The sequence below is a fragment of the Hypomesus transpacificus genome, chromosome 16, assembly GCF_021917145.1.
Source record: "Hypomesus transpacificus isolate Combined female chromosome 16, fHypTra1, whole genome shotgun sequence".
In the NCBI taxonomy this organism is placed as follows: domain Eukaryota; kingdom Metazoa; phylum Chordata; class Actinopteri; order Osmeriformes; family Osmeridae; genus Hypomesus; species Hypomesus transpacificus.
This window is the reverse complement of record NC_061075.1, coordinates 2,110,933-2,137,084: the sequence shown is the minus strand read 5'-3', so window position 1 is coordinate 2,137,084 and position 26,152 is coordinate 2,110,933. Positions and strand designations below refer to the sequence as shown.

The 26,152-nt window shown below is 44.8% G+C and overlaps 3 protein-coding genes across 6 annotated transcripts; 2 read left to right on the top strand and 1 right to left on the bottom strand.

Annotated features, from left to right (window-relative positions):
* The first annotated feature begins 407 nt into the window (after nucleotides 1-407).
* Nucleotides 408-20,568, top strand: LOC124478488 (G-protein coupled receptor 61-like). Of its 2 annotated transcripts, XM_047036722.1 has the most exons (4): nucleotides 408-479; nucleotides 13,080-13,297; nucleotides 15,377-19,508; nucleotides 20,252-20,568. In XM_047036722.1, exon 3 carries the CDS (start codon nucleotides 15,558-15,560, stop codon nucleotides 16,956-16,958), a length of 1,401 nt encoding a protein of 466 aa, XP_046892678.1. In that variant the 5' UTR covers nucleotides 408-479; nucleotides 13,080-13,297; nucleotides 15,377-15,557; the 3' UTR covers nucleotides 16,959-19,508; nucleotides 20,252-20,568. The 2 variants fall into 2 exon arrangements, with proteins under 2 accessions (XP_046892678.1, XP_046892679.1); XM_047036723.1 differs by lacking the exons at nucleotides 408-479; nucleotides 13,080-13,297 and adding an exon at nucleotides 15,228-15,275.
* Nucleotides 469-19,474, bottom strand: LOC124478487 (amphoterin-induced protein 1-like). Of its 3 annotated transcripts, none has more exons than XM_047036721.1 (2): nucleotides 19,416-19,474; nucleotides 469-3,012 (listed from the first exon to the last, which is right to left on the bottom strand). In XM_047036721.1, the coding sequence occupies exon 2, from the start codon at nucleotides 2,901-2,903 to the stop codon at nucleotides 1,377-1,379; it is 1,527 nt and encodes a 508-aa protein (XP_046892677.1). In that variant the 5' UTR covers nucleotides 2,904-3,012; nucleotides 19,416-19,474; the 3' UTR covers nucleotides 469-1,376. The 3 variants fall into 3 exon arrangements, with proteins under 3 accessions (XP_046892677.1, XP_046892675.1, XP_046892676.1); XM_047036719.1 differs by lacking the exon at nucleotides 19,416-19,474 and adding an exon at nucleotides 18,464-18,505; XM_047036720.1 differs by lacking the exon at nucleotides 19,416-19,474 and adding an exon at nucleotides 3,548-4,098.
* On the top strand, nucleotides 20,517-25,417 carry LOC124478489 (guanine nucleotide-binding protein G(i) subunit alpha-3-like). The gene is made up of 8 exons (XM_047036725.1): nucleotides 20,517-20,634; nucleotides 20,833-20,875; nucleotides 21,054-21,195; nucleotides 21,467-21,624; nucleotides 22,407-22,535; nucleotides 22,737-22,866; nucleotides 23,025-23,178; nucleotides 24,549-25,417. Exons 1-8 carry the CDS (start codon nucleotides 20,517-20,519, stop codon nucleotides 24,737-24,739), a joined length of 1,065 nt encoding a protein of 354 aa, XP_046892681.1. The 3' UTR covers nucleotides 24,740-25,417.
* The last annotated feature ends 735 nt before the right edge of the window (nucleotides 25,418-26,152 follow it).

Sequence of the window (26,152 nt, the reverse complement as noted above, 5' to 3'; positions counted from 1 at the left end):
ATCAAGGGTTATAGTAGGTTATACTAGAATTCCTGTTTCATATATTCAGGCTAAAATTGACAACTCCTAGTACGCGAGCACATACATGTCTTGTAATCTCTTAATACTTATAGATAGCATTACTGTATGGAGTATAGTATTACTGTAATATTGTACATGTTCAGATATGACCCTGAGGGTATATACTGTACAGAAATGCAAAAAGAATGTCTAAAGTATGCATATATTATTATTATTATTATTACTCTGTTGTTATTGGCTGAACCATTCAGTTAAAAACAAGCTCAATGGTTGCTAATGCCGTGTGTGGAAGTACGTCATCATGTAAGAATAGAGAACCTGTTTAGGGGAGTGGCTTGGTACTTGAATTACAATAGCAACAGGTTTCAGGTTGAGAGAGAGACGCTCAAGTGGACACGCTGTCAGTCAAGTTGCATCATCAAGTTCGGAGTTAATGCAGTTTACTTAATAGCTGCAGAGTAAGTATTATCCTTGAAACTAGAAACCTGAAAGCCTCAATTAACGGTTAGGTTACATCAAAGTTTAATTGTGGGTATAATGTCAAGCTATTTTCCAAAGCTTGTGTCTACTCTTTGCCTTGACATTTCTTTGAGTGAAACCCTGTGTGGCCTGTGGCCATATTGATATACAGTCTGCAACAAGTGAACAACAACAGGACAGAGTGTGTGACTGTGATCTCAGTCTGTTCAGCAGCTGTGACAGGCTATGGTATTAGCTGGACGGGCACTAGCTACTATTTCTAACAGTGTTTATGAGACGATTGGCCACTGGCATTTGTTTGTTTGCTTTGGGAATGTAAAATGATGCCTAGAAGTACTCTTTAGCAAGTTACAACAATCATTGGTCTCCTTCTGGGCCTATCCGGCTGTCAGGCACACACACAAGATCAAACTTGAATTCCAACACACCAGCCTCACACAAGTGACTAAGTGATAGAGGGTATTTTTAGCTTAGTGATTCAATCTTACTAGCGGCAAGTACAGGAGCAATGTAATTTCCGATACGATGATTCAGAGACAGTATATTCCATCTACATGTCAATCGATAGATGATTATGGATTTGTGGCTTGAACTGTGTCATACACAAAACAACATATTGAATGCACAGTCATGACATGTTTGAAGACATTGAACACAAAGATTGCTACAGAAGGTGGAGAGAACAGATTCTCATTTGGTTAGCCTCGTGGCAAGACAGTTAGTGTAAAAGTTACCTCAAAATAAATCGACTTACTAAACTGATATGCATATGAAGCGTGTCATTCGTTTAGTCTGTCTATCAGTCATTCTTTGCTTGATAGAAAAGGCCGAGTATTTTGAAGTTTATGGATGGTGGGGATCGTCCCGAGGTCTCCTCACACCACCATCGGCGTGTCGGAGCACACAGAGCTTATGGACTCGGCCTCCGACCTCCTCCTCTCTCCCTCTCTCCTGTCCTCATGCCACTCGTCCTCCTCCTCCCCAATGGGGTTGAGCCTTCCATTCTGCTCCAGCAGGTGCTTGGGGTCCAGAAAGGCCATGTGCCGGTTAAAAGGCACCTTAGCACCCCCCTCATCCCCATCTAGCCCCGCCTCCTGGTTGGTGGGGGTCACACTGACGGTGGAGGAGTGGCTGTCCCCGGGGGCGCTCTTGGACAGGCCCTGACCGGGGCAGCACACACAGTTGCAGGGAGTGAGGTAGAGGTAGATGAACACCATCACTATACTGGCCAGACAGCCCGCCAGGGTGGTGTAGGCTGTCTTCATGCCCTCCAGACCTGGGATCATGGTGTAGTTGTGCACCATCACTGTTACGTACAGGGTCTCGTTCTGGGAGTCCCCCTCGGCGTAACAGGTGTAGACCCCTGAGTCCATCACCTGGATGGGGCCGATCCGCAGATTGCCATCAGGAAGCAACACAGCGCTTTGGTTCTCAAAGGACACTTCAGCATTCTTTGGTAGGTCCCAGCTCTTCTGCATGTCTTTCTGTTTGGTGTCACAATCCAACACCACATACTGCTCCAGGTAAGTGATCTGATCCATGATCTTTACTGCGCTACAGTTTAGGTGCTGCTTGTTCAGATCCAAGATGGCCGACTTCTCCTTGCCTGGTAGTAAACAGATGTGTTCATCCCTGTAGTCAACGACAGAGCTGAACTCGCGGAGGTTCCAGAGCGCCACCATGGTGTACATCTCACAGCTGCAAGGCAGTGAGTTGTTATGGAAGTACAGGCTATTCTTAATCCAGGCAGGCAGCACCTGCAGCTCTTGGATGGACAGAACTTTGATCTTGTTCGAGGACACGTCCAGCAGGGTGAGGGCCTCCAGGCGACTCTTCTCCTTCACTAGCTCCAGGGGGAAGCGCTGGATCTGGTTCCGACTCAAGTAAAGCTTCTGCAGACTCATGAGGCCCACAAAGGCCGAGCGGTCGATCTGGGAAATGTGGTTGTTGTAGAGCAGCAGCACCTCAAGCCTTTCCAGGGGTTCGAAGATGAACTCCTCCAGTATCCGCAGGCCGTTAGAGGACAGGTCCAGGTGGCGCAGCTTGGTGACGTGGTGGAAGGCCTCGGACGAAAGGAAAATGAGCCTGTTGTGGCTGAGCAGGAGGCTATGCAGCCGGCTCAGCCTGATGGGGGTCCATTCGGCTCTCAGGTGGCTAATGTTGTTGAAGCTGAGGTCTAACACCGCGGCATAGCGGGGCAAGGCCAGTGGAACGCTGGTCAGGTTCATCCTGGAGCAGCTGACAATGTTGCTGGCGCACACGCAGGTTTTGTGGCAGTTGAGGGAGCTGGCTGTTGATTCAGGTGGCAATTGAATGGCCAGGATCAACAGAGCAAAGAACCCTCTGGTCAACACTGGAGCATCCATAGCATAGGGTGGAAAACAGGATTGCCCACTCACCATCTCAGTTCAAGTCACTGGGCAAAAGGTTTGAGGTAGGATTTTAAGATTCAGTTTCAGTCTTCATAATTGCTTTGAAGCTGCTTAAAGACATCATCAATTACCCATGGAGCTGTAAAGAGAAATCATGTTGTTAGATTTTCAAATGACAGAAGGTAAAAGGAAATCTTGCCTTTATAAATGGCATAACACCTGTGCATAGGTCCTATGTATGCAGGCTGTCAGGGATAGACTATGGGACTCAAGCCAAGACTGTCATGCATACATCTACATTTAGCCATGCGCACATAAATGCCCCAGCGCACAGGGGTGCATTGCACCACAAGACCGGCAACTGAGGGTCCGATTAAAACTTACTCTATACATGTACATGTAGGTATTAACATGAATTCATGATTGTTTACTCCTTTAAATGTACTCTTCTTACAGTGCACTTCTTACAATAATTTCAAGCATTACATATCCCCTTGTGCATTTAAATCCATTTGAGTTATTGACTAGGGTGTACAACTCCAACACAATTCATTGGCTACGTGAAATGGTGCTAGGATACAGTCAAACACATAATTGTAGACAGGGCCATGTAAAGATTATATTTTCTATTATTCTAGCTACATAAAATAATTGATCCACATGTGTTCTGTTACCTTCCGTTCCGTTGTCTGCGTCTCAAGACATAAATCGAAGGTCTAGGTAAATTTCTTGAACATCGCAGAAACCGAAATAATGCAAGTTAGAAATATTTAATTGAATAAAACCATAATTTGCACGTATCCTTGTGATATCTTTAAGACTAGATCAGTTAACAGTCCCGCGATGCCAAGCCCTCTGTGTAGTATCGTAGAAATCCAGCGGTCTGTTTGCCAAATGGAAAATCGGACTGGATCAAGCAAGAAGGACTCTCATAGGTGCGCTGATACACACGCAATAGGCAATGCCCTCATGTCAGTAGAACTGAGTTTTTTTCTCAGTTTACTCAGTCGGTGCTATTCTGTCATCTTATCGGCAAGAAAAAACACGTACATAAAATTGTAGCCATGATTAAGATTATTCTAATGTCCAGCCGGCCAGGCTTTTGTGCAGCTACAGAATGTGAACATCTGTGTCGCATTGCAATAATGAACCGAACAGGCTGAGATGAGGAGCTGTGTTACATCCAATCAGTAAATCAGAAATAAAACTTGTATTTGATCTGGAAAATTGGAACTGGAAAAAGTATTTATAGTAGCAGAGTAAATTTCACGGTCATGAATCTCTGGCACTTTTGTTTACGATTTCAACTCAATTATGACCTTCAACAGAGACAAGTTGTCCCTGTCCTTTTGGGAAACACAAATGAAGCTTGAGTCCTGAACCTAAATGACAAATTGCACTGTGAGTCACTGTGTATCCTCGGTCCAATGTTAATTTGACAATTTAAATGTTCGTCCTCACTGTCTGCATGTTTCGTGAACAAAAGGTGTCCTTGAAGGGGGTTTAGCTTATCTCTCCTGTGCAGCAGGAGACAGGACAGCCTGTCCTTAGTGAACATCAACTAAACCCTCGTGGTGCAGCCCTCTGGGAGCCTGCTGGGTCAGGTCTATCCTATTCTGTTCGAGCTGCAGCCGATGGAGAAGCATTGCACGTGCATGTCTCTGTGTGTGTTGACAGACCTAGAGGAAAAGCATATGGTAAATGAGGTGGACCTAGTTGTAATCAACTCTTAGATGACATTTTCCACAAACGGCATCGCTGACATTGAGTTCTATGGTGTGCTACATAGGCTGTTTGGTTTGTCATAAGGTACTTGTGAGGAAGTCTCTTGAGATGAGTTTTACCTGAATGTTCTCACATGACACAAAATATGTCACTTGAGCTTGTACAGTGACGAATGTCTATGGAGTTGGTTTCCATGGAAGCCAAGGTCAATGATAGGTGGCTGCAGCTGTGGCATCAAGGAGAGAAACTACAGCAAAAGGTGTGTGTGTTCATGTGTGTGTGGACGTGTGTAATTATGTGTATGTGTACGTGGATATGTGTGTGTGAGTGGATGTGTGTGCGTTGTGTGTTGTTGATGTCTGGCAGTCAGTTATAGTGCAGGAACAGTCCATAATAGGCATTGCTGAGCCACAGTCACACACAGGAAAATGGAAAGTTGGTTTTGAAAATTGACATCCTGTGTTGAGTTTGGTCCTTGGTGATGGACGGGGACAGGTCGCTGGTGACAGGTAACCATGGGTGACAGGTAACCATGGCAGGGTTAGGATCAGGGACAGGTCGCTGGTGACAGGTAACCATGGCAGGGTTAGGATCAGGGATCAGGTCACTGGTGACAGGTAACCATGGCAGGGTTAGGATCAGGGATCAGGTCACTGGTGACAGGTAACCATGGCAGGGTTAGGATCAGGGATCAGATCGCTGGTGACAGGTAACCATGGCAGGGTTAGGATCAGGGACAGGTTGCTGGTGACAGGTAACCATGGCAGGGTTAGGATCAGGGATCAGGTCGCTGGTGACAGGTAACCATGGCAGGGTTAGGATCAGGGACAGGTTGCTGGTGACAGGTAACCATGGCAGGGTTAGGATCAGGGATCAGGTCGCTGGTGACAGGTAACCATGGCAGGGTTAGGATCAGGGATCAGGTCGCTGGTGACAGGTAACCATGGCAGGGTTAGGATCAGGGACAGGTCGCTGGTGACAGGTAACCATGGCAGGGTTAGGATCAGGGATCAGGTCACTGGCACTTCACTGCAGCTCTTCTGGTGACGCAAAATGAATTCTTAGGTCTCACAATAACGAAAACAAGTGGGCAATAGCTTTGAATTACAACCACTTCATCGATGTTACGATGGAGTTGTCTGCTTGGACACAGTGCCAGACAAGCATGTGGACTGTAGAGTTGATGAAGACATCTCACAACCTTCAATGGGACCTTTTTAGTGGTGTGAACAGGTCTGAAGCTTGTTAATTAATCATATTGATCAGCGCAATGGGAGGCTCCCACAAGGCCACCCAGTCTGATTCATGATCTTGTCCTCTCACTGAACTCCACCATGGAGTTCCCAGAACCAGACAACACCAGGCCCCCACTGCTTTTCCTTTCTCTCTACCTGTGCCCAAACACGCTGGATCTTTTAGACAGCTTGTTCAGTTATGACTCCAGTCTCCCCCTTTATTTTTGGATAGATGATTCTAGAGGTTTCCCTGTTGGACAATTCCATTCCGTATATGGTTTTTCCGACACAAAGGCAGTGTGTATTTGTGATCCTAAGGCACCAGCTGGAACGATATTTTGCCCCAGCTCCCTTTTCACAAGAGCAAGGTTAACCCCCAGCTTTATGAGAACGTGAGGAGCGAGCGACATTAATTGTGTTGCAAATTGAAAAGGAAAAGGTCAGACCTCTGTTCTGTACCACATTACAGCATGTGTCCCTCATCTTACTAAACCAACCTGTCTGGAGTTTGGAGGAAGCCTTTACAACGACAACAAAAACGTTTGACAAGGGTATAACGTGTGTTCATTTGACATAACAGGTTAGCTGAGATCAAACTTCCCCTCCCCTCCCCCCTCCTCTGCACTGCCCAGCTGCAGCGCCCCCACCCCCTCTCCCTCACCCCCACCCCCACCTCCCTCCCCAGAGCTGCAGGAAGATCCAAGAAGGCCTCTAATGTTAGTAATTACTTCTGACTGTCAGAGGAGTAATAGCAGAGGTTGTAGCAGAGGAAGGGACAGCCAGCCCGGGTGGAGCCAAGAACACAGTCCTCCCTTCCTCGGCAGCGTGATTCAGCTAGTTCTGCTGTCACAGCGGGGTTTAAACGTAAAGGAGCCCACTCGAGGATCGACGCTCCTCCTCTGATTTACTGCCAGGACCATCCTGCATATTCAACAGTTAGTTAAGTCCCTCTTCTGTGATTACACAGCAGCGCCTTTTGATTATTAAACACGTGTTGCCTTTTTAACTGGTAGAACCGTGAACAAGACCGATAGCGTCCTATTGTCAGGTGATCATGTGGAGTCCCTGGTGAGGGTTGTGATTTCCGACCCACACTCTCCAGAGGTATCACAACACACCTCTCAGTGTCACAACAGTAGTCAGTAATCCTAGTGGGGGGGGCGGGGGGGACATTTCGCCAGCAACATCTCAGGACGGCCAGGGTGCCCGTTGATCCGTCTCGGCGTCGTGCGGAGGGCTGGGGGTGGTGGGGGTGTGGCGCCATGGAGATTTACGATTCAGCCTGGTACATTATGGATGAGCAGCGTTGGTGGGGCAACGACAGCCGAGAGGGGAAGGTGATCCATCACCCTGAGCTGTCGCCTGCAGACTGCAGCCATAGATGGGATCTGTGTCCAGCCCGCTCTGCCCTGCAAGTACGACACAACCAGGACTAGGTTTGGGATTGGCAATGTGAATCCACGTTTTGACGGCTATCCTCTGTAGTATTAGTGCATGTGCTGTACAGTATGAACCCTCCACGGCTGGATTGTGTAAAACAAGATCACAAGGCGCACCTATGTGTGTTTACTCGTTACTGAAACACAGGCTGAATTGAAAGTGTCATCACTCCCGGGCGTACGCCGCGGTTTCTAGAGTCCTCCTCGCTGTGTTGACCCGCCAACAGCACGTGGAGGTCAGGTTGCTCATTTCAAGGTTACTTAATGAGCCTCAGCTTGTTTTACACTGCCTTTGATGTCACAAATGTACATCCACACATGAGCACACACGTGCTACACAGTAACGAGAGAATGAAAGGGTTTTGTTTAGGTAGAACTGAATACCCCTACTGTCAGCCACTCTACAGACACAGCAGCATGCCATACACGGCCAAGCGTGGGAAGACTTAATTGACTGGCATCGGAGGAGTCGTTTTTCCCATGCTTTACATTGGCTTTGATTCCAGGGAGATTGAATGGCAGTACAGCAAATTAATGTGATTTGTTGACGTGGTTGAGAAGAAAGGAGAACTCAGACACAGGTAACTCCACGCACAGTCTTACCTAGGACAGAGGATAGGAAAGCGGCCCTCAATTGCTCTTTGATCTTATTTCAATATAAATTACTTTTGTGTTGACATCTGTATTGGTGGTTATTCCTTGTAGAGCTGAAGCAATGGCTCAGGACTTGAAGCTTGTATTTTTGTTTAGTAAACCAGGTTGTCAAAGTAGCCCTATGAGAACTTAAAAGGTCAGTTACAGTAGGAAAAATACTCGAGTAGGAATGTGCAAGAGTTTTTCCAGTGTGATATCATTTCACTGGAAAAGCATCGACCACACCAATCTGTAACTGTAAATAAGTACTCTCTGACCTTTCCCCAAGGGAGTATCACAATTATATTCTGTAAAAAGACACCAAATGGAATCTTCTCTGAAAGTTGATACAAGGGACTGCAACAAGAGCCTGGCTCTTATTTCCGTCATTCAGGGAGAGATCCATACTAACTGCATTCGTCAGGGAAATGTTAAACTCTCTTTGTCAGGGAAAGGAAACATGCATCTCCCTTTGTCTTGTGTCTTGTTGTGGAGATCCAACTGTCTTCTGAAGAGACCATCTAAGAAGTCATTGTTTTGGACAGGTTCTAGGGAATAGAGTAAGAGAGCTGACCGAGAGAGAGAGAGAGAGAGAGAGAGAGAGAGAGAGAGAGAGAGAGAGAGAGAGAGAGAGAGAGAGAGAGAGAGAGAGAGAGAGAGAGAGAGAGAGAGAGAGAGAGGAGAGCAGGAGTGCATGTGTGTTTACTGCTGTTAGGTTGTAATGTAAATGGCTCCTTCAGATCTCTCAAGAGTACAGTATGTATTGCCTCTTCAGTGCTTGGCAATAGAAGAGTGCTCTTTCCTCGATGTGCAGAGATGCATCTTCCTTCTTACTGTAAATGGCAAACTGAAGGCAAAACACAAATAGTTTTCAAATGGATCTCTCGATACTGTTTACAGGAACTTTGTCTGTACACATCCAGTATACCTGCAATATGTGGTCAAATGCCAAGTCAGATCAGGTGTGAACAGATTGGCTTTGAATCTCAAATTCTATCACCCAGGCAGTTTAACTAAAGGCATTAATACTATGCGTGTGTTTGTCTGTCTGTCTGTCTGTGTGTGTGTGTGTGTGTGCCTGCAGTCATGCCATTGGGATGTTTTTAAGGAGTGTGGCAGAGAACGAGACGGAGAGGAAATGGCTCCTTGAGTGCTTTCATTCATTTGCAACGCTCAACAACATCATTGTCCAGCCCAGCTGATTACATTAGCAGTTTTGTGCTATGCATACTTCATGTGCACTTGTGGAAAACCAGTAGAAAATGGGTTATCATTAGTGAGGAGCTACTCAAAGTGCTCTGAATTCTCCCTCTGATCCCTGAGGTATGGTTCAGCTGGAACGTGTTCTGCCCTGAGTGAGCTCCTGATTTGGCAGTGTTTTGTGCTATGAGACACTGCCACCACCTGGTTCAGACCCAGTATAGCCTTGGAGTTAGGTTGCAACTCTTCCTAGGCTGCATGATGAACCTGGATCAGAAGAGCAGGTTGTTCCCTTCCACGGCACTCCTGGCTCACTCAGCAAATGTACACCGAAACCTAACCCTGTGTTGTTCTTCTACTATGGCACAGGACTGATTTTACTCGCAATAACTTGAGTTGTCCACCAGACAAGGGCCAGACTGTGTCGGTCCACCCTGTGTAAAGCAACGCTGCAGCGTGGATGCGCAGGCTCTAGCAGATAGAGCAGTGGTACCGGAATACTCCAGGGAGAGGCTGAGAGACACTGTGAGTGGGTGCATGTCAGTGGCCATTATGAATTAGCAGAGATATGTGACTTTTAAAACAGCAGTGACTGAAAGACCTGACAATTTGGTCGACTTGCTTATTATCGAACATAGATATGTATGTATCGAATGTATAAATAGACAACCTACCTGTATTATGGGTTTTATAATGGCAATACAATCAATCATAGCCCCATGGTCTGAAGGAAGTCTGGAATGGCCTGCGTATAATTATTTGCAAATAATGCTGAAATGTGGGTAATTTGATTCCTGCAAAGACTTGTTAGCATTACATAAGAGCAGGACTTGTTTAGGTAAGCTTAAGCAACACATTTTGAATGTTACCAACTATACCACTCTTTCCCATACAAGAGGAGGTCACACCATGAGGTAGTTTGATTACATTGAAACCTTCCCATAGATAGAGAAAGGCAGGCAAAATGTTCCAGCCACTCGAGTCTTTGTTAATGAGTGGGGGCAGGGCAACTTCCAGCCTACATCTGTGAGCAAAAGGGGTCAGATGGCTGAGCGGCTATTTATCAGAAGGTTGCTGGTTTGATACCCAGCAGTACCAAATGACGTTGTGTCCTTGGGCAAGGCACTTCACCCTACTTGCCTCGGGGGAATGTCCCTGTGTTTACTGTAAGTCGCTCTGGATAAGAGCGTCTGCTAAATGACTAAATGTATTGTAAATATAAAAGGAGCTAAATGTAGACAGATGCGTAACATTCTGCATGATCAGTTTATAAAAAAACATCCTCCTGAACATGAACCCTAAATAACGTTTTAGGAAAGGCCGTTTAAAAAATAAGATGGCAAATGAACGAATGAATGAGGACAGCCAATCGATAAACAAGCCGTTGTGACCTCAGAGAGCACAGAGCTTACTATATGGGGCCAGTGATTGACATCTTAATGGTAGTTCCAATGAATGCCTACTTTTCAGCCACATTCCTGCCCATCCATCCATCGTCCCACCCACGCACAAGCAGACACAAACAACATTTGTCTTTTCAACTTTAACTGTCTGACTATCACACACACACACACACAGACAGACACACACACACACACACACACACACAGACAGACAGACACACTCACCCCTCTCTCTAACTGCAAATCAACCTGCCTCACAGAAGTGCAGTCATCTCCTAACACTCTGTTTGTTGACGGTCATTTTGCCAATGGGATTGGCCTTTTGTCTTGTTACGCTCAGGGTTGATTTTGTGGTACTCTATGTGTTAGCCAGATCCCACTAAACATGAGGCTTGATAATGTGTGTGCTGGCGTTAAGTCCATTAATGTGTCATATGTGACTGTGAATTATTGTTCTGATTGTTTGTGTAGGTGCTATAATTGTGTTTTTGGTATATTTAATTGCATGATTGTATTTATGAGTGTAGTTGATATGTGTGTATGTGTGTATTTATGGTTAGTTCTTATTGGCTGCGGGGGCTCTGGGGTGAGTGCAGTGCCCTTTGCTATTTTTGAGTGGGAATGCAATCTATTTTCAAGGTTTCCGTGGTAACCATTGTATTTGCGGTGGCAGTGATTGGTGCTGCCGGCGAGCAAGAATCTGCTATTTCTGTCATGAGTCAACACCTGATACACACACCCACATACGCACACACAGACGTACACACACTCGCGCACACACCCCGACGTACACACAGTCACCCGCGCGCACAGACATGCTCAGAGCAGTAAACACACTCCTGCTCTCCTTCTCTCTCTCTCTCTCTCTCTCTCTCTCTCTCTCTCTCTCTCTCTCTCTCTCTCTCTGTCTCTCTTTCTGATCCATTAAAACTGATCACACAGTACCAAAAGCCTAGTTAGGATTCTAAACACAATCCTCTCTCGCACCTTCGCCTCTTCATCTCCCCTTCCTCCTCTCTCTCCATGATGGCTGTCTATGTGTACCATGAGACACAGCTTCACACTACAAGGCTAAATGGCAAATACTGCCCGCCGTGTCTCCTCTGGTTATCCAAGAGGCTGGGAGGACGGTGTTGTGTCCACACTGCTGTCCTATCCTGTTTAGTGTTGGGAGTCATGACACACTACATCAGAGGGGTGTGTGTGTGTGCGTGTTGGGGGGGGGGAAGCCATCTTTAGTAAATGATTAGATCAGATAATCGTGTTAGCACCGGGGAATGAGAGCACGGTGCATGGCGAGGAACGAAGGTGCGTCATCAGGAAGCTGGGTTGCCGGACGTTATTTGGCTTCTTACTTGAGCTGTCTACTCAAGAGTGGGCCCATGAAAAAAAATGCGAACCGGCATTCACTAACCAGTGGCACGTAATATTCACAATCAGCAAAACTGAACACAATATCAAATACAGCCAGTCACTCTTTTAGCATGATGGATGACCTGTAAGGGATCACCTGTTCTATTAAAGCCATGAACTGAGTGCAGTCCATGATGGGAGGAGGCAGAGACAGTAGGCAACACAGTCTATGACTCCTACAAAAGGCTTCATATGCATCAATTATCCACAACGGCATTTCAAATGCAAATTATGAACACTGTGGCTGTCTGCACCTCTGCGGATGGCCCTGCGTTGAGCAGCATCAGCTGTCGGGGTCTAGGGTTCATTGTCGTCCATGGGCATCTAAGGAGATGATCTAGCTGTGCGATGAGCCCAAGGAGGACGAGATGAAAACGTCCATCACTAGTTGCCTGTCCGTCCTCCCCATTGGAGAGAAGATCACCGTGGCAACAGGAGACTAATGCAGCTGTGTTATCCCAGCAGTCAGATGGGAAGGAATGGTAGGAGCTGATCGCTGGAGGACCCAGCCCTAATCAATATCTTCGTCAATGTGTGCATGATTGCCACCTCAGCCGTCTTTACTCTTTTGTTAAGGACTAAAACAATGGTGCCATGGGCGTCGGTTCGAGTCAGTGCGTGTGTGTTTGGGTATGTATGTGTCAAGAGAGGTGTGTTCAGTGGAATAGGAAGGGTGGGAACCCAAGATAAGGTCATCTGGAGGTCAAGAGGTCAAATCCACCTGGGCTGAGGGTCTCTGTGTGTCCTCCTTTATTTACAAACACAAGTAAAGAACACCAACAAAACCCAAACCTGACATGACCCTTTTTCTCTGTCATTGCTGTCTGCAGATTATGGTTAACGTCACAAGCAGTACCCCCCCGAACGCAAGAGACAGCAGATGACAGACTGCACTAGCACTAAGACCCAGCGGAGAGGGTAGGGTTTGCTCCTATTTCTCCCTGCCTCCCGCTCCATCCCTGCAGTCACTGTGTGTGAGTGTGCAAGAGAGAAGGAGTGAGTGAGCCTATGTGAGTGTGTATTGGGGTGTGAGTGTGTGTATGTGCGAGCGTTTGCATCAGCAAAAAGAGGGGGGACACCGTTCACTCCTTCTCGTTAAGCTCTCTCTCTCTCTCTCTCTCTCTCTCCCTCTGTCATCTCTAAATCTCTGGTTGTCAGAGCTACAGAGGAGAGGACGAGAGACTAGGACACACACACAGAAGGATGGGGAGAGAAGCAGGCTAATGGAGAGGGGAGTGCCTCAGTCAGACCCGTACACACAGCAAACCTTGCTGACTGATGTCTACCATGGATCCCAGCACTGAGAGCTAACCGGGCTCACAGCTTCAAAGACCAGGGTAGCAGGCGAGAGCATCAGCACCCACTGGCTGATCCAGGTATATTATTCTCTCTTTTCTCTCTCTCTCTCTCTCTCTCTCTCTCTCTCTCTCTCTCTCTCCCTCTCTCTCCCTCTGTCTCTCTCTCCCCTGTTCTGTCTTTCTCTATGGTCCTGATGGAAACATAATATATGATGATGTGCAATGGGGAGTTACGCATAAAACTGAATATAGGGCATGAGCTTAGCTTTTCTTTGTGTGTGTGCATGTATGTATGTCTGCAATGGAATTGTGATTGATGGGTAGATAACTGGGTGGTAAGATAAAGCCAGAATCAGAGATCTGTGAAGAGATCTCAAAGAGGATCAGAAAGGCAAGACATGTAATGTGGATTTGTGGTGTTTGCGTACAAGCAAACTTGTGCGCGTATGCATAAACGCATTTGTGTATGCATTTTTTGTGTGTGTGTGTGCGCGCGTGTGTTTTGGGGAACCTGCGGGGTCGGTGGTTGGCTGGGAGATAAGCATTGGTTAAGGCTTAATGCCTGGCATGGTGATTAGCATAACTGCTAAAGTGGAAGCTAACATGGACAGAAACGTATCCATGCCCCACAATACATTTGCATTTCGTCATTTATCCAGAGCAACTTACAGTAAGTACAGGGACATTCTCCCCGAGGCAAGTAGGGTGAAGTGCCTTGCCAAAGGACACAACGTCATTTGGCACGGCCAGGAATCGAGCCAACAACCTTCTGATTCATAGACCGACTCCTTAACCACTCAGCCATCTGACCCAATGACTAGGTCTCACAAATGTTGATTCCCAAGACTCAAAAGCTTCCTCCATTCCTGTCATTTACAAAGATGTCACCATGAGCAGGTGGTAGTGTACATCAGATCTCTACAGACAGAGTCTGACCACAGGCCACGGGCAGAACACAAAAAGCATAACATCACACAGACTGAGCTACAGAACAAGCAGAACAGTGTAGTCGATGACGGAGCACACCAGACTGTGATAGACTGTGTATCACCAGGTGACATTATTGGACACAGCTTTATCCAGAGTTTATAATACATTTGTTTGAGGCACTTATGCCTAAAACAAACTGTTGATGCAAGGGTGTCGATGCAAATTAACTTTAGGCAGGATGTTCGCCTGAGATGATTATACCCCTCCTCCACCTGCAGGTTTTGGCCAATAAGAAGCAAAGAGGAGAGTTCTTGCAAATGTAATGACATTTAGCAAAAAGTCATCACAAAAATGACCATTGCTTAGTAGATGGCTTTGGTCATTTTAGGAGGACAACAATTATTTTGTTCTAAGATGAGTTTTTTTACGTGAGAAACAGAACTTTTCCAACCTCTTTTGAGTTCTTGTCAGAAAGGAGTAAAATGTTTTTATGGGGAATTTTGAATCTCTCTGGGAGGTGGGGAGTTTGTCAGTGTTGTATATCTACAGGTTAACTTTATTTTTTCATTATCTAGAACTCTTTATAACAGTTACACTGGTTATATTTAGGATCCTCTTGATTTCACACTGAAATGAAAGTTCATAAATTGCCTCCTGAAATGCAATAATTAAAAGACCAATCATAATCAGTAATCAAAGGCAAGCAATGAATTGTAAGCTATGAGCAGATACGTGAGAGAGGCGTAGACCAGCTATCAGACGCAAAGGTCAATTCAATCTGTGTATAGGGACAGGCTGCGTAACACACCGTCATAAGATGTTGCTGACAAACTCACACTGGAGGTTTGTTGTTGTGGTTCTAAAACACTTATAACTTGGCATCCTGCAAGGTTCTGCCACCCAGTGTGTGAAGAGCTCTGAGGGGCTGGAGCCAGGTGAAGCTTGCCTGGGTTAGAGATGAGTCTACTGAAACCTTGTTTTAAACAAGTTGTGAAAGTATAGCAAAGCTCATTGTTTATTGCATTTTTTAAAAGATGACATGAGCTGACGGCCGGTCTTTTCAAGGGTCCATCAAGAATTCTTCTGAATGATATTGGATACCGGTTTCAAAAGGAACGGTGTGAAGGTACGAGGTTTGGCTCACAGTCAGGTGAGCCATTAGGAACTGCCAAAAATTTAGGACACATCCACTTTGCTCTATATAATTGAGTCTCTTCTTTTCTCCAGGGTGACTGCTGCCTGACCAGGGTGACTTCAAGGTATTGTTGCCCAGGCAACAAATCATCCCTCCTCCCCCCCAACCCCCAACCCAGACCAAACATCTGGTTCCTGCCCGCACCCCCTGGCTGTGAAGGATGGGTGATGGGCCTGTGATTGACCCCGCCTGCCTGCCTCGTCCCACCCTCCCATGGAGCCAATGTGGAACTCCTCCCACCCTTCCGCGCAGGCCAATATCTCAGCCTTGTGGTACCCTGAGGGCGGGGCTCTGTCCCAGTGGCTGGCCCTGCTAGCCATGCTGCTCATGGCTCTGCTGGCAGTGGTGGGCAACCTGGCTGTCATGGCCGTCATCGCCAAGGCCCCGCAGCTGAGGAAGTTTGCCTTTGTGTTTCATCTGTGTCTAGTGGATCTGCTGGCAGCCCTGGTGCTCATGCCCTTGGGCATGCTCTCAGGCCGTGCATTCTTTGGCGAGGCGCTGTGTCGGAGCTACCTCTTTCTGAGTGTGTGTCTGGTCAGCGCCGCCATCCTCTCCATCTCCGCCATAAACGTGGAGCGCTACTACTACGTCATCCACCCCATGCGCTACGAGGTCAAGATGACGGTGGGCCTGGTGGTCTCGGTGCTGGTGGGCATCTGGGTCAAAGCCTTAGCCATGTCGGCTTTGCCTGTGTTGGCGTGGGCCTTGCAGGGGGGCAGGACTCCTTTTTTGGATGGTGGGGGAGTTGGGGTCGGTGGAGGTGGTGGCGGGGTCGCCTCACCGCCTTCGCAGGGGCACAGGCGCTGCTCCCTGCACTGGACCGGGGGGGGGTTGAACCGCGTTGCTTTCATGGTCCTCTTTACCTTGGTCTACTTCCTGTGCCCGCTGCTGGTCATCCTGGTGGTGTACTGCAACATGTTCAAGGTAGCGAGGGTGGCAGCCATGCACCACGGGCCACTGCCCACCTGGATGGATACGCCTCGGCGCCAGCGCTCTGAATCACTGAGCAGCCGTTCCACCATGGTGACCAGCTCTGGCACAGGGACAGAGGCGGGTAGGGGAACCCCTCAGAGGCCCTTTGGAGGGGGCAAGGCTGCAGCGGTGCTGGCAGCAGTAGGAGGGCAGTTCTTATGCTGCTGGCTGCCATACTTCACCTTCCACATGTACTCAGCCCTAGCCTCCAGCCCCCCAGCCACCCTGGCCCCTCTGGAAGAGGTGGTCACCTGGATTGGCTACTTCTGCTTCACATCCAACCCCTTCTTCTATGGTTGTCTGAATCGTCAGATCCGAGAGGAGCTGGGCAAACACTTGCCTTGCCTGTTCCGAAGAGCCAGGGGAGAAGAAGAGGACCGCCTGCCCAGCCGTGAAGGCTCCATAGAGGAGAACTTTCTGCAGTTTCTCCAGGGGACTGGGTGTAACCTAGAACTACCAGACTCCCACAGCACCTCCAGCCCGAAGGGGGAGGCATGCCGGGCCCTGACCCAGTCCCACCCCCCACAACCCCCCCAGCCCATCCCCATAGACTTCCGTATTCCAGGACAAATAGCAGAGGAGACCTCAGACTTTCTTGAACATCACCACATAAAAAATAACCATATCATAACAGATAGCTAATTTTGAATAGATTAAATTATGTTTGTTGTGAAAACAGCCTCCGATTCAAAAGTTTGATTGTATGTTTTGTCTTTTGGATAATTAAAATATATTGTTTTCCAGGTGTTCTTTTAGTGAGAATGTTTGTATTTATCTTGACTTACAAAGTTGTGCAAGAGGCAATTCTTGGATTTGATTGTCATCCTTTTTTGTTGTACTGAACATTTCTCTTTAACTCATCAAACGGTATCCTAGTGCAATGCAATTAATTCTCTTTGATTACCTACTTTGACTCTCTTGCAAACACGCTGTCAGTTTGAAGAAGTACAACATTGTACTGTGCTATTGGAGAACCAGCCTTCAATAAACTGTTACTGTCAGTTTGAAGAAGTACAATATTGTACTGTACTATTGGAGAACCAGCCTTCAATAAACTGTTCCTGTCAGTTTAAAGAAGTACAATATTGTACTGTACTATTGGAGAACCAGCCTTCAATAAACTGTTAATCTGTAAGTAAACATAACTGACCGGACAATTAAAAAGGAAATGTTGTTGATCTTATTCGTTGAGTTTCTTACATGTTACTTGATGTTTATTTCTTCATAATAAATGACAGGAACCAAATGTTTTCTATTAGATCCTGAGAGGGGAATACCTCGCTAAAGACATTTCTAATTAAATTATTTCAGTAAGCTCCCTTGTCAGCTGATTTGTACGTTACATCAAATGCTACATTAATTGGTGTGATTTCCAGCAATTGGGCACTTTTCCTCTTGTTTGTCCAGATAGACAATACATCAATATCTTTTTTTATACATTTTTGAGAACTACAATACTGTATATTTTGAGAGAGCTCCACTGATATGACCTAATAAGAACAAGAGGGAAATTATCTGTGACAAAAAAGACATTGGCATTGACCAGCCCTGTTGTTTACAGGTAGCTCTTGTTCTGTGCCTTTTATTTAACACATCCTGTTTCCATTCATGGAGACAAGTTAATTGTATCAACATTTAGGTTAGTTGTCTTTGAATTCTTCCCAGGGAGTTTTAAGCGTAATGTAAGTATACTACATCCAGAATTACTTTTGTCAGTTGACCTACAAATACGTTCAGTTTAGATGGAGGAGCCCAGCACTTGAGTCGACTTTTATTGTTGTATGTGTTCTGTTTATTAAAGAGATTCACTTGAACTCGTCATTGCTTCATCACTACACAGATTATTTGTTACAAATTGATTATAGCATATTCTTTAACCGTTTAATTCATAATCTAACAATTAGGCCTACATTCCATTAGTTCACTGTACCATGTTGGTCTCTTCAACGTGCCGACAAGTTGTTCTAGGTCTACATGTACCCAGCTCAACAGATATACATACATTATGCTCAAGATTATTCCCTCTCCTTCAATCTTGTGTTTTTCTAAGCAGTAATGACTTTCTACTTCAGGTCAATCCACGACAGACACTCAATTGTGTGTTCTGTAATTCAAAAAAAATCCAAACAATATGAAACGACTCTTACCATTGATGGGACAAGAACAGGTGGGGCAAGAACTGGATGTATTCAAACATGTGTTCCTTGTGCCTTCCTGAAACAAGCTTATAAACTATGTTGTAGGCTTTGGGGTGTGGCGTGTCACAAACCCTACAGCCTCTGATAAGTTATACAGAAACGTAATATTTAAATTTGATGCTGATGTTAGGCAATCACAAGGCCCATGACTAAATGTAGGTGTTTGTTATTGTTGTCCTAACGTAAGCTAGTATGTTTTTTTTTACTGATTGATTTCATCTGTACTGTATATTTAATATGATCTTACTATTACGTACAATATAACTTTATGCTTGTTCATGTTTAAGTGTTATATACCTGCCATGTCTTGTACCAGCCGTCAGTGACTCCCCCAGAAGTGAATTCTTTATTATCACTCACAGACTTTAGTTGTTGCTAGTTCTCTCTCTCTTTCTCTCTCTCTCTCTCGTTCACGCCATGTGTGATTGGTGCCCTGGTTGCTTTGATATTCCATTGGAAAGAGAGGGGGGAAGATTCAATTCAAACACCCTGACCTCCAGGCGACATTTAAAACTTCAAAGCCAACGTCAATGCTCTGACATTCAAGTAAAAGAGGAAAGAAACTGGCACTACAAAGGGTCTGGTGGTGGATCCTGTCACATTTCATTCTCTCCCAATTGACTGACAGCTAAGGGAAGTCTTGTGTGTGGGCTGAATGTAGGCTTGTCTGCCAAGAGAGAATAGGTATGTCTATTATTGTCAACATAACTGACTCACCACTAACAGTCCTGATTAAATGTGATGAATACTTGGAAACCTCAACCCATCTCTTCCTCAATGTATTAACAGAGGAATGTATAAGCATGTATCTAAATGGGAATGGAACTTGCTGTCAACAAATAGGCTACCATGCATATAGTTAACCAAACTAAATGTTGGATCTCAAGGCCTCACACCTTACCAAAGGACCTCAGTCAAACCGCCCCCAGCTTCTCCGGGCTCCGCCATCCACATGGCAACATATACCCAGTGACATTTCTCTGCCGTACTGTAGGTAGGTGGTAGGAGGAGGGTCTGAAAAACATGAGAAACTTACTTGTGATAGTAATTCTAAAGAAAACGATGTCGACTGTTATACATTGTATTTAATGAGTAGCAAACAGCCGGTACAGTAAATTGCCTGTCAGTAGGCTAAAGCTCGTAATGCTACTGTTGGTCAATGTTAAATAGGTTTTTGGTGCAAACTTCATTACCCATCAGCCTCAGTCAATTGTATCGATTTCCGCATGTTTTCGAGTCACATGTTGATGCTGAAAGTAAACATTTTTGTCAGCGAACTTCTGCTATTTTCACTTGCTTTGATCAGTTGTTGTTCTTCAACAGCTACAAGGAGATATATAAACAGCAGACATAGTTCTGTTAAAAGAGGACGTAATTTTTTACACATAAAATTATTATTGTTTCCCTTGCTCTACTTCAGTTTACCTTTTTGGAAGAAGTTTGTACCGAGCAAATTAGTAGAGCTAAGTTAGCAGGAAAAGCTACTAGCTCTAGCTCGTTAGCTAACGCCGTAGCCCACTGACTGTAACTGTAACATAACTGTGAGTTCAACTCAGTTTATGTGTGTGTTACAGCGGCATTCGTTTTAATCTATAAAGGTCTAAGCTGTCACATGCTACATATCAAAGTTTGTTAGATAGCCAATATAGCCCTAACATTAACGCCGTTGCTACGTTTTGCTTGGGTGAACTTGCTGCCTGGCCAACGCCTTTTTTCCTTTCCTCATTCTCTTCACAGCACATCTCTACAGTATTGGAAATGCGTCGTAACCAGCGTCAGTGACTTCACATCACATGGACAATTCTCTTTTTTTCTTGAGGATTAAATAACAGTTCAATGCGCAAAATGTGCTGATAGTTTAATCGATTAAAGAATGCAGATTCATTCATTTCACTGAGAGAAAATACATCAATTCGAAACCGAATATTTTTCCCAAGGCTTGACAAGACCGAAATTGTTGAATACCCGTGTATCCGTGGGTTATCAGATTTCTAGATTCAAGATGGGTTGTACGATCAGCGCCGAGGATAAAGCTGCCATGGAAAGGAGTAAAATGATAGATCGTAACCTACGAGAAGCTGGTGAAAAGGCGTCAAGTGAAGTCAAACTGTTGCTCCTCGGTGAGTCTAATCGAAAACCTGTTTTTATTCGTGATTTCACCCCATAGTTAGGCTAGATCATCGCCAGATGTGTTTGATGTTTACGTAAAATATCACAGAATAGCTGAAACAGCATTTCAAAAGGGGGTCGTTTGTTTCGAGGATTTCCTCTTAAAAGTGTTTCTGTTCTTCTTCTTCGACTTTCCCTTTCAACTATAGGTGCTGGTGAGTCTGGAAAGAGTACCATAGTGAAACAGATGAAGTAAGTATGAGCTAAGGGCTAATCCAGGGGCCTATAGGTGGATTCTTGTCAGATGATTTCCAGCTGCTTATCCAGCACAATGATAACAGTTTTAGCCGCCATTATGTTGACCTTAATAGGCTCTTGTATTAAGTTCCCTTAGGGCACCCAGATCAATGGTATCCCTGTTTCTCTCCAGGATCATCCATGAGGATGGATACTCTCAGGAAGAGTGCAGCCAGTACAGGGTGGTGGTCTACAGCAACACCATCCAGTCCATTATCGCTATCATCAGGGCCATGGGGAGGCTGACCATAGACTTTGAGAACTCAGCACGATCAGTAAGTTCCCCTCAAGCTGTTAATATGGTATATATAGGTTTGGATGTATTTTCTAATAATCTCACCATGTTGGCTGTTGATTTATTATTCATTTATAATCTGACTATTTAGTGTTAGTTGTGTTTAAATAATCCATACTAGGAAACTCATAATTTTACCATAACACGGTATCACTTTCATTTGGGGTATTTCTCCATTGCTTGACTATAGCCCCCTCGCATGTTCTGTCATGATAGATAGAAGACAACAGTTCTTGATACTGTGTTTCCAGGACGATGCCCGTCAGCTCTTTGCACTGGCCAGCTCTGCCGAGGAAGGGGTCATGACCCCTGACCTGGCAGGGATTATCAGAAGGCTATGGCAGGACAATGGTGTCCAGACGTGCTTTAACAGGTCCAGAGAGTACCAGCTCAACGACTCCGCCTCCTAGTAAGAGCTACAGTCATATTTGTCCAAAGCTTACGCTGCAGCGTGTTTGTCACCTAATAGAATCAAGCTACATTTTAGGAGGGTCCATGGCAGGGGGTGGGGATGGATGTCAGATTGGATCATATCAAGGCCAAGACGCACAGCTTTCCTGACTCATACCAATGAGGATGTTGAAGAAGGATGAGGCTTTTCTGTGCTGTTGCAACATAGTTGTTAAGCAAGACACATACAGACAAGGATAGGTCTGAGGGCCCTGAGGCCAGGAAACAAGTTACTCTGCAATTCTCTGCGCTTGTTTTAGTAGCTGAAGTTATGACTTGGGATTCACCCCATGCTGTAGGAGACTGAATGCATGCTTTGTGCACTCTTTTCCGTCTCTCATTGACATTACATTTTACATTTATTCATTTAGCAGATGCTTTTATCCAAAGCGACTTCCAAGAGAGAGCTTTACAAAGTGCTTAAGTCACTGATAAAACAACAAGATAGCCCCAAAAACATTGCGAGTAGCCAAAACATGAAGCACATATTGTGAACAACCAAAATAAGTGCCAAAGGGAGAACTATAAGAGCATGTAGTTAAGCAAGTTACAATTAAACCACATGAACCCGCTATAAGTGCTAGTGTACCTTTAGAAAAACAAGCAACAATAAAAACAATAAATCACAGCGAGTATAAAAATGTAAATCAGTCACCACTAAGTTACCACTGTCATCTTCTTTGGAAAACAAGGTTTGTTTTAGACATCAATGGAAAATAACTCCCACTTTCCTCCCGTCAGTTACCTGAACGACCTGGACAGGATATCACAACAGAACTACATCCCTACTCAGCAGGACGTCCTCCGGACCAGAGTGAAGACCACAGGCATAGTGGAGACACACTTCACGTTCAAAGACTTGTACTTTAAGTGAGTCCCCATGCGACATAAAATGACTTAAGACGGCTGATTGGCCCGCTCTGGATCCCGTGATCCAGAATAGAATTCTCGTTCTGCTGTCTTGAGGCTGCTTGTCTTCTCCTTGTGGTATTGATACCACAGGAACGACTGGTTTGCCTTTGTCGTCTTCTCATTTTCCTCATGCCGTCTCTCTCCCCTCGCACCCTGCAGGATGTTCGACGTGGGCGGTCAGCGGTCCGAGAGGAAGAAGTGGATCCACTGCTTTGAGGGAGTCACGGCCATCATCTTCTGTGTGGCGCTCAGTGACTATGACCTGGTCCTGGCCGAGGACGAGGAGATGGTGAGTTGGAAGGGCCACAGACTCCCGTGTCCCCTCAGGATTGCAGCGATGTATAGTCACGTTCCATACTTTTTGGTTGGTGTTTGCATTGGTATGGACCAATGGTAACTCTGGGACGGAGATGCATCCCCCACTTAATGGTTATGGCTTTTCCTCAGAACCGTATGCACGAGAGCATGAAGCTGTTTGACTCCATCTGCAACAACAAGTGGTTTACATACACCTCCATCATCCTCTTCCTCAACAAGAAGGACCTGTTTGAGGACAAGATCCATAAAAGCCCACTCACCATCTGCTACCCGGAGTACTCAGGTACTTCTTAGTTGAAAACAAAAAGGAATCCTACGAAAATACATTTCCTGAAGGTCATTGATTGTGCAGTTAAACTTTAGCATAAGTACAATAAAACAATCAGTGTGTTGGTATTTGTAGATAGATTATCAACAACCACATGGAGACGCGTGTCCATTAGGGATGTGCATCTCCATCACTGAGGATGATGCGATACACATCTCGATGCGCTGCCAACGATCCGACACACATTAAAGATACATAAAGCAACTACTAATGCGATACAATGCGATTCACCCCTATTGCAATGCAGTGCGATTCGACACGATTCAAGAGATACGATGCAAAAGAGTGATGCTATACAATTTAATATGGTACATAATGATTTATTTCTTTGTCAGACAGAAAATCATAAATTAACTAAACAAGTGAAAGTTTTACTTCACATATTAAATAAAGTCTTTGACAAAAGATAAAATAACATCAGGCCTGGACCTTGCCTTAAACCAGTCCTTCTTTCCTGTTGTATGTGTTCTCTGAATGTAAAAAAGGGTAAACTATTACTTGCAGTCACAAGCTGCTGTAAACACTGTCATAACACCATACAAATTGAATTCATACGTCCTACTTTAAGGTTTTTCTCAATGACTCAGCTATCTCTTGTCTTACTTTGTCGTACACAACAGGAATTTGTTTCTTGGAGGAAAGCGTCTTATTTTTGCTAGGGGTACCGGTGGAGCTAGCCACTGACTGTAGCCATAGCTAAATCCGAGGGGGAGGCAGACGTCTCCACACAAATACCATGTAGCCTCTTCAGGTGACTACCTAAATTAGCCGTGCTGCCTGTGTAGCCTACTTTATAGCAGCACGACATATCTTGCCAATTGCATGGGTCTTGTCAGATTGCCCATCTTTCTTGTTGCCAAATCTTGGATTCCTTGCAATTCGTAGGAACTCTTCCTCAATCATGATAACACTCGCCCGAACACGCCTCCAACTTGCGCGAAACGTGGCCAAGAGACTTGATGAGAATCGGCCACTGACAACAGTGGAGATAAGAGCGCGCTTAAGAAACAGTTACAGAGGAGGAATCTATCTAAATATAAATGATTGGTCACAAATCATTGGTCACATTTCTAAATTCTAAAGGTGTTCGCTTACACACGATTCTATATAAATACATTGGATTATACAGATGCAAAAATGTTAGAAACAATGCATCGCAATTTCATCCCTCATTGTATCCGGTGCACACTTTTTTGATCCGGGCAATCGCATCGTGAGATTTTATGCCGATGCGAACCGGTGAATCTTCCCATCCCTAATGTCCATACAGTTGTTTGTTGAGACGATAAGTTTCCTAGGCTTGTAAACTAGTCTCTGTGTTACAGGTGAAAACACATACAAGGACGCCTCTGTTTATATCCAGTGTCAGTTTGAGGACATGAACAAGAAGAAAGACTCCAAGGAGATCTACACTCACTTCACCTGCGCCACCGACACCAAGAATGTGCAGTTTGTCTTTGATGCCGTCACTGACGTCATCATCAAGAACAACCTGAAGGAGGTGGGTCTGTACTGACACCGCTGCACCTGTCTGGAATATTCCGTCGTTAGAAACATCTTGCTATGCATTTGCATGGACAGTATAAAGCCCGACTCACGTAAAACAAGTTTGACTCTATGATAGTTTACAACATCCGTTTCCATAAAATGTTACTCGAAAACACTTAAACGTTATAAACATAATGGACTTTCAGCGTTCCAAATTGTCAGTTGTAGACCAACTGTGTCACATGTATGTGGATCAGGCTTTCACCTGTCATTATAACTCATTGGGAGAGGCTAGCATCAGACCTACCCATGTTTGCTAGACAAAGGAACGAGGATATGTCAAACCTTTTGTGGTCCTGCAGTACTTGTCCAAATGTGGCTGTCATTGATTATAGTGGATTTATCTGTCTTATGTTTCTGATTTATATGCAATGCAAATTTAGTTAAAATGGCACTTTCCTGACTATTATTTTCCATTTATGTAAGGGAATACCACAGGTGTTACCAAGCCTCCATTTCAAGCGTTGAATCCATTCCAAGTATTATGTTTTCTATTAAACTTAAAGGTGCTACACAGACAATATACTTGCGAAATACTCAAGTATTCTCTAATCTTAACTGTGGTCCTAAATAAAAATATGTTCAAACATAATACCAAACAATACCTAAAGCTTTTCTGCCCTGGTCAGCCATCGTATAATCCTCAGTATTAACAATTTTGTGCACATTGGCTGTCATTATCTGTGTATAATATGCTATCTACAAAAACAATACTGCCCTCTCACGCGGTAGGTCAGAAATTGCTCTTTGAGTGCAACTGAGAAAAAATGTACTTGTTACTGATGATCAGACCAACATTTTCTTTAAAACACAAAACAACTGAGACGTAAGATTCAACAGTCAACATTGACTGAATCTTTTACCAAATGGCTCATTGTTGCCCTTTTGCTTGGAGGGGCAGAATCATTAATATGCTCAATTATGCCTGAAAGATGTGATCAGGTGCACAAATTATGTTCAATAAGTGTTGCGTGATGTGGTACACAAATTGTGTGCTTGTGCAATGAGGTTTTACACAATTTTTGGAAATTTACAGCAATGTCTTGTGTAGCAACTTTACTGGTTTATTATGACTCGTCATTGATGTGGAGCTTAAACATGCCTTATGTAAGATTTTCTCAAAATCTTGGTTACCTTTTCCTACTCCTTTGTCTTTGTATTGCTGTGCACAGATACATTAAGATTCATAAATGTACAGATACATTAAGGGCACAGATCCATTAAGATTCATAAGTGTAAATTAAGCACATGTTGCAATTCTTAGTTCATTTCAACAAGAGACAGCAGAATATTTAACTCGTAAGAAAGCAAACCAGCCAATGGCTTAGTTTCAGGTCTTTCTCCAACAATATAACCCTTGTTTACTGAATGACACCAGCTC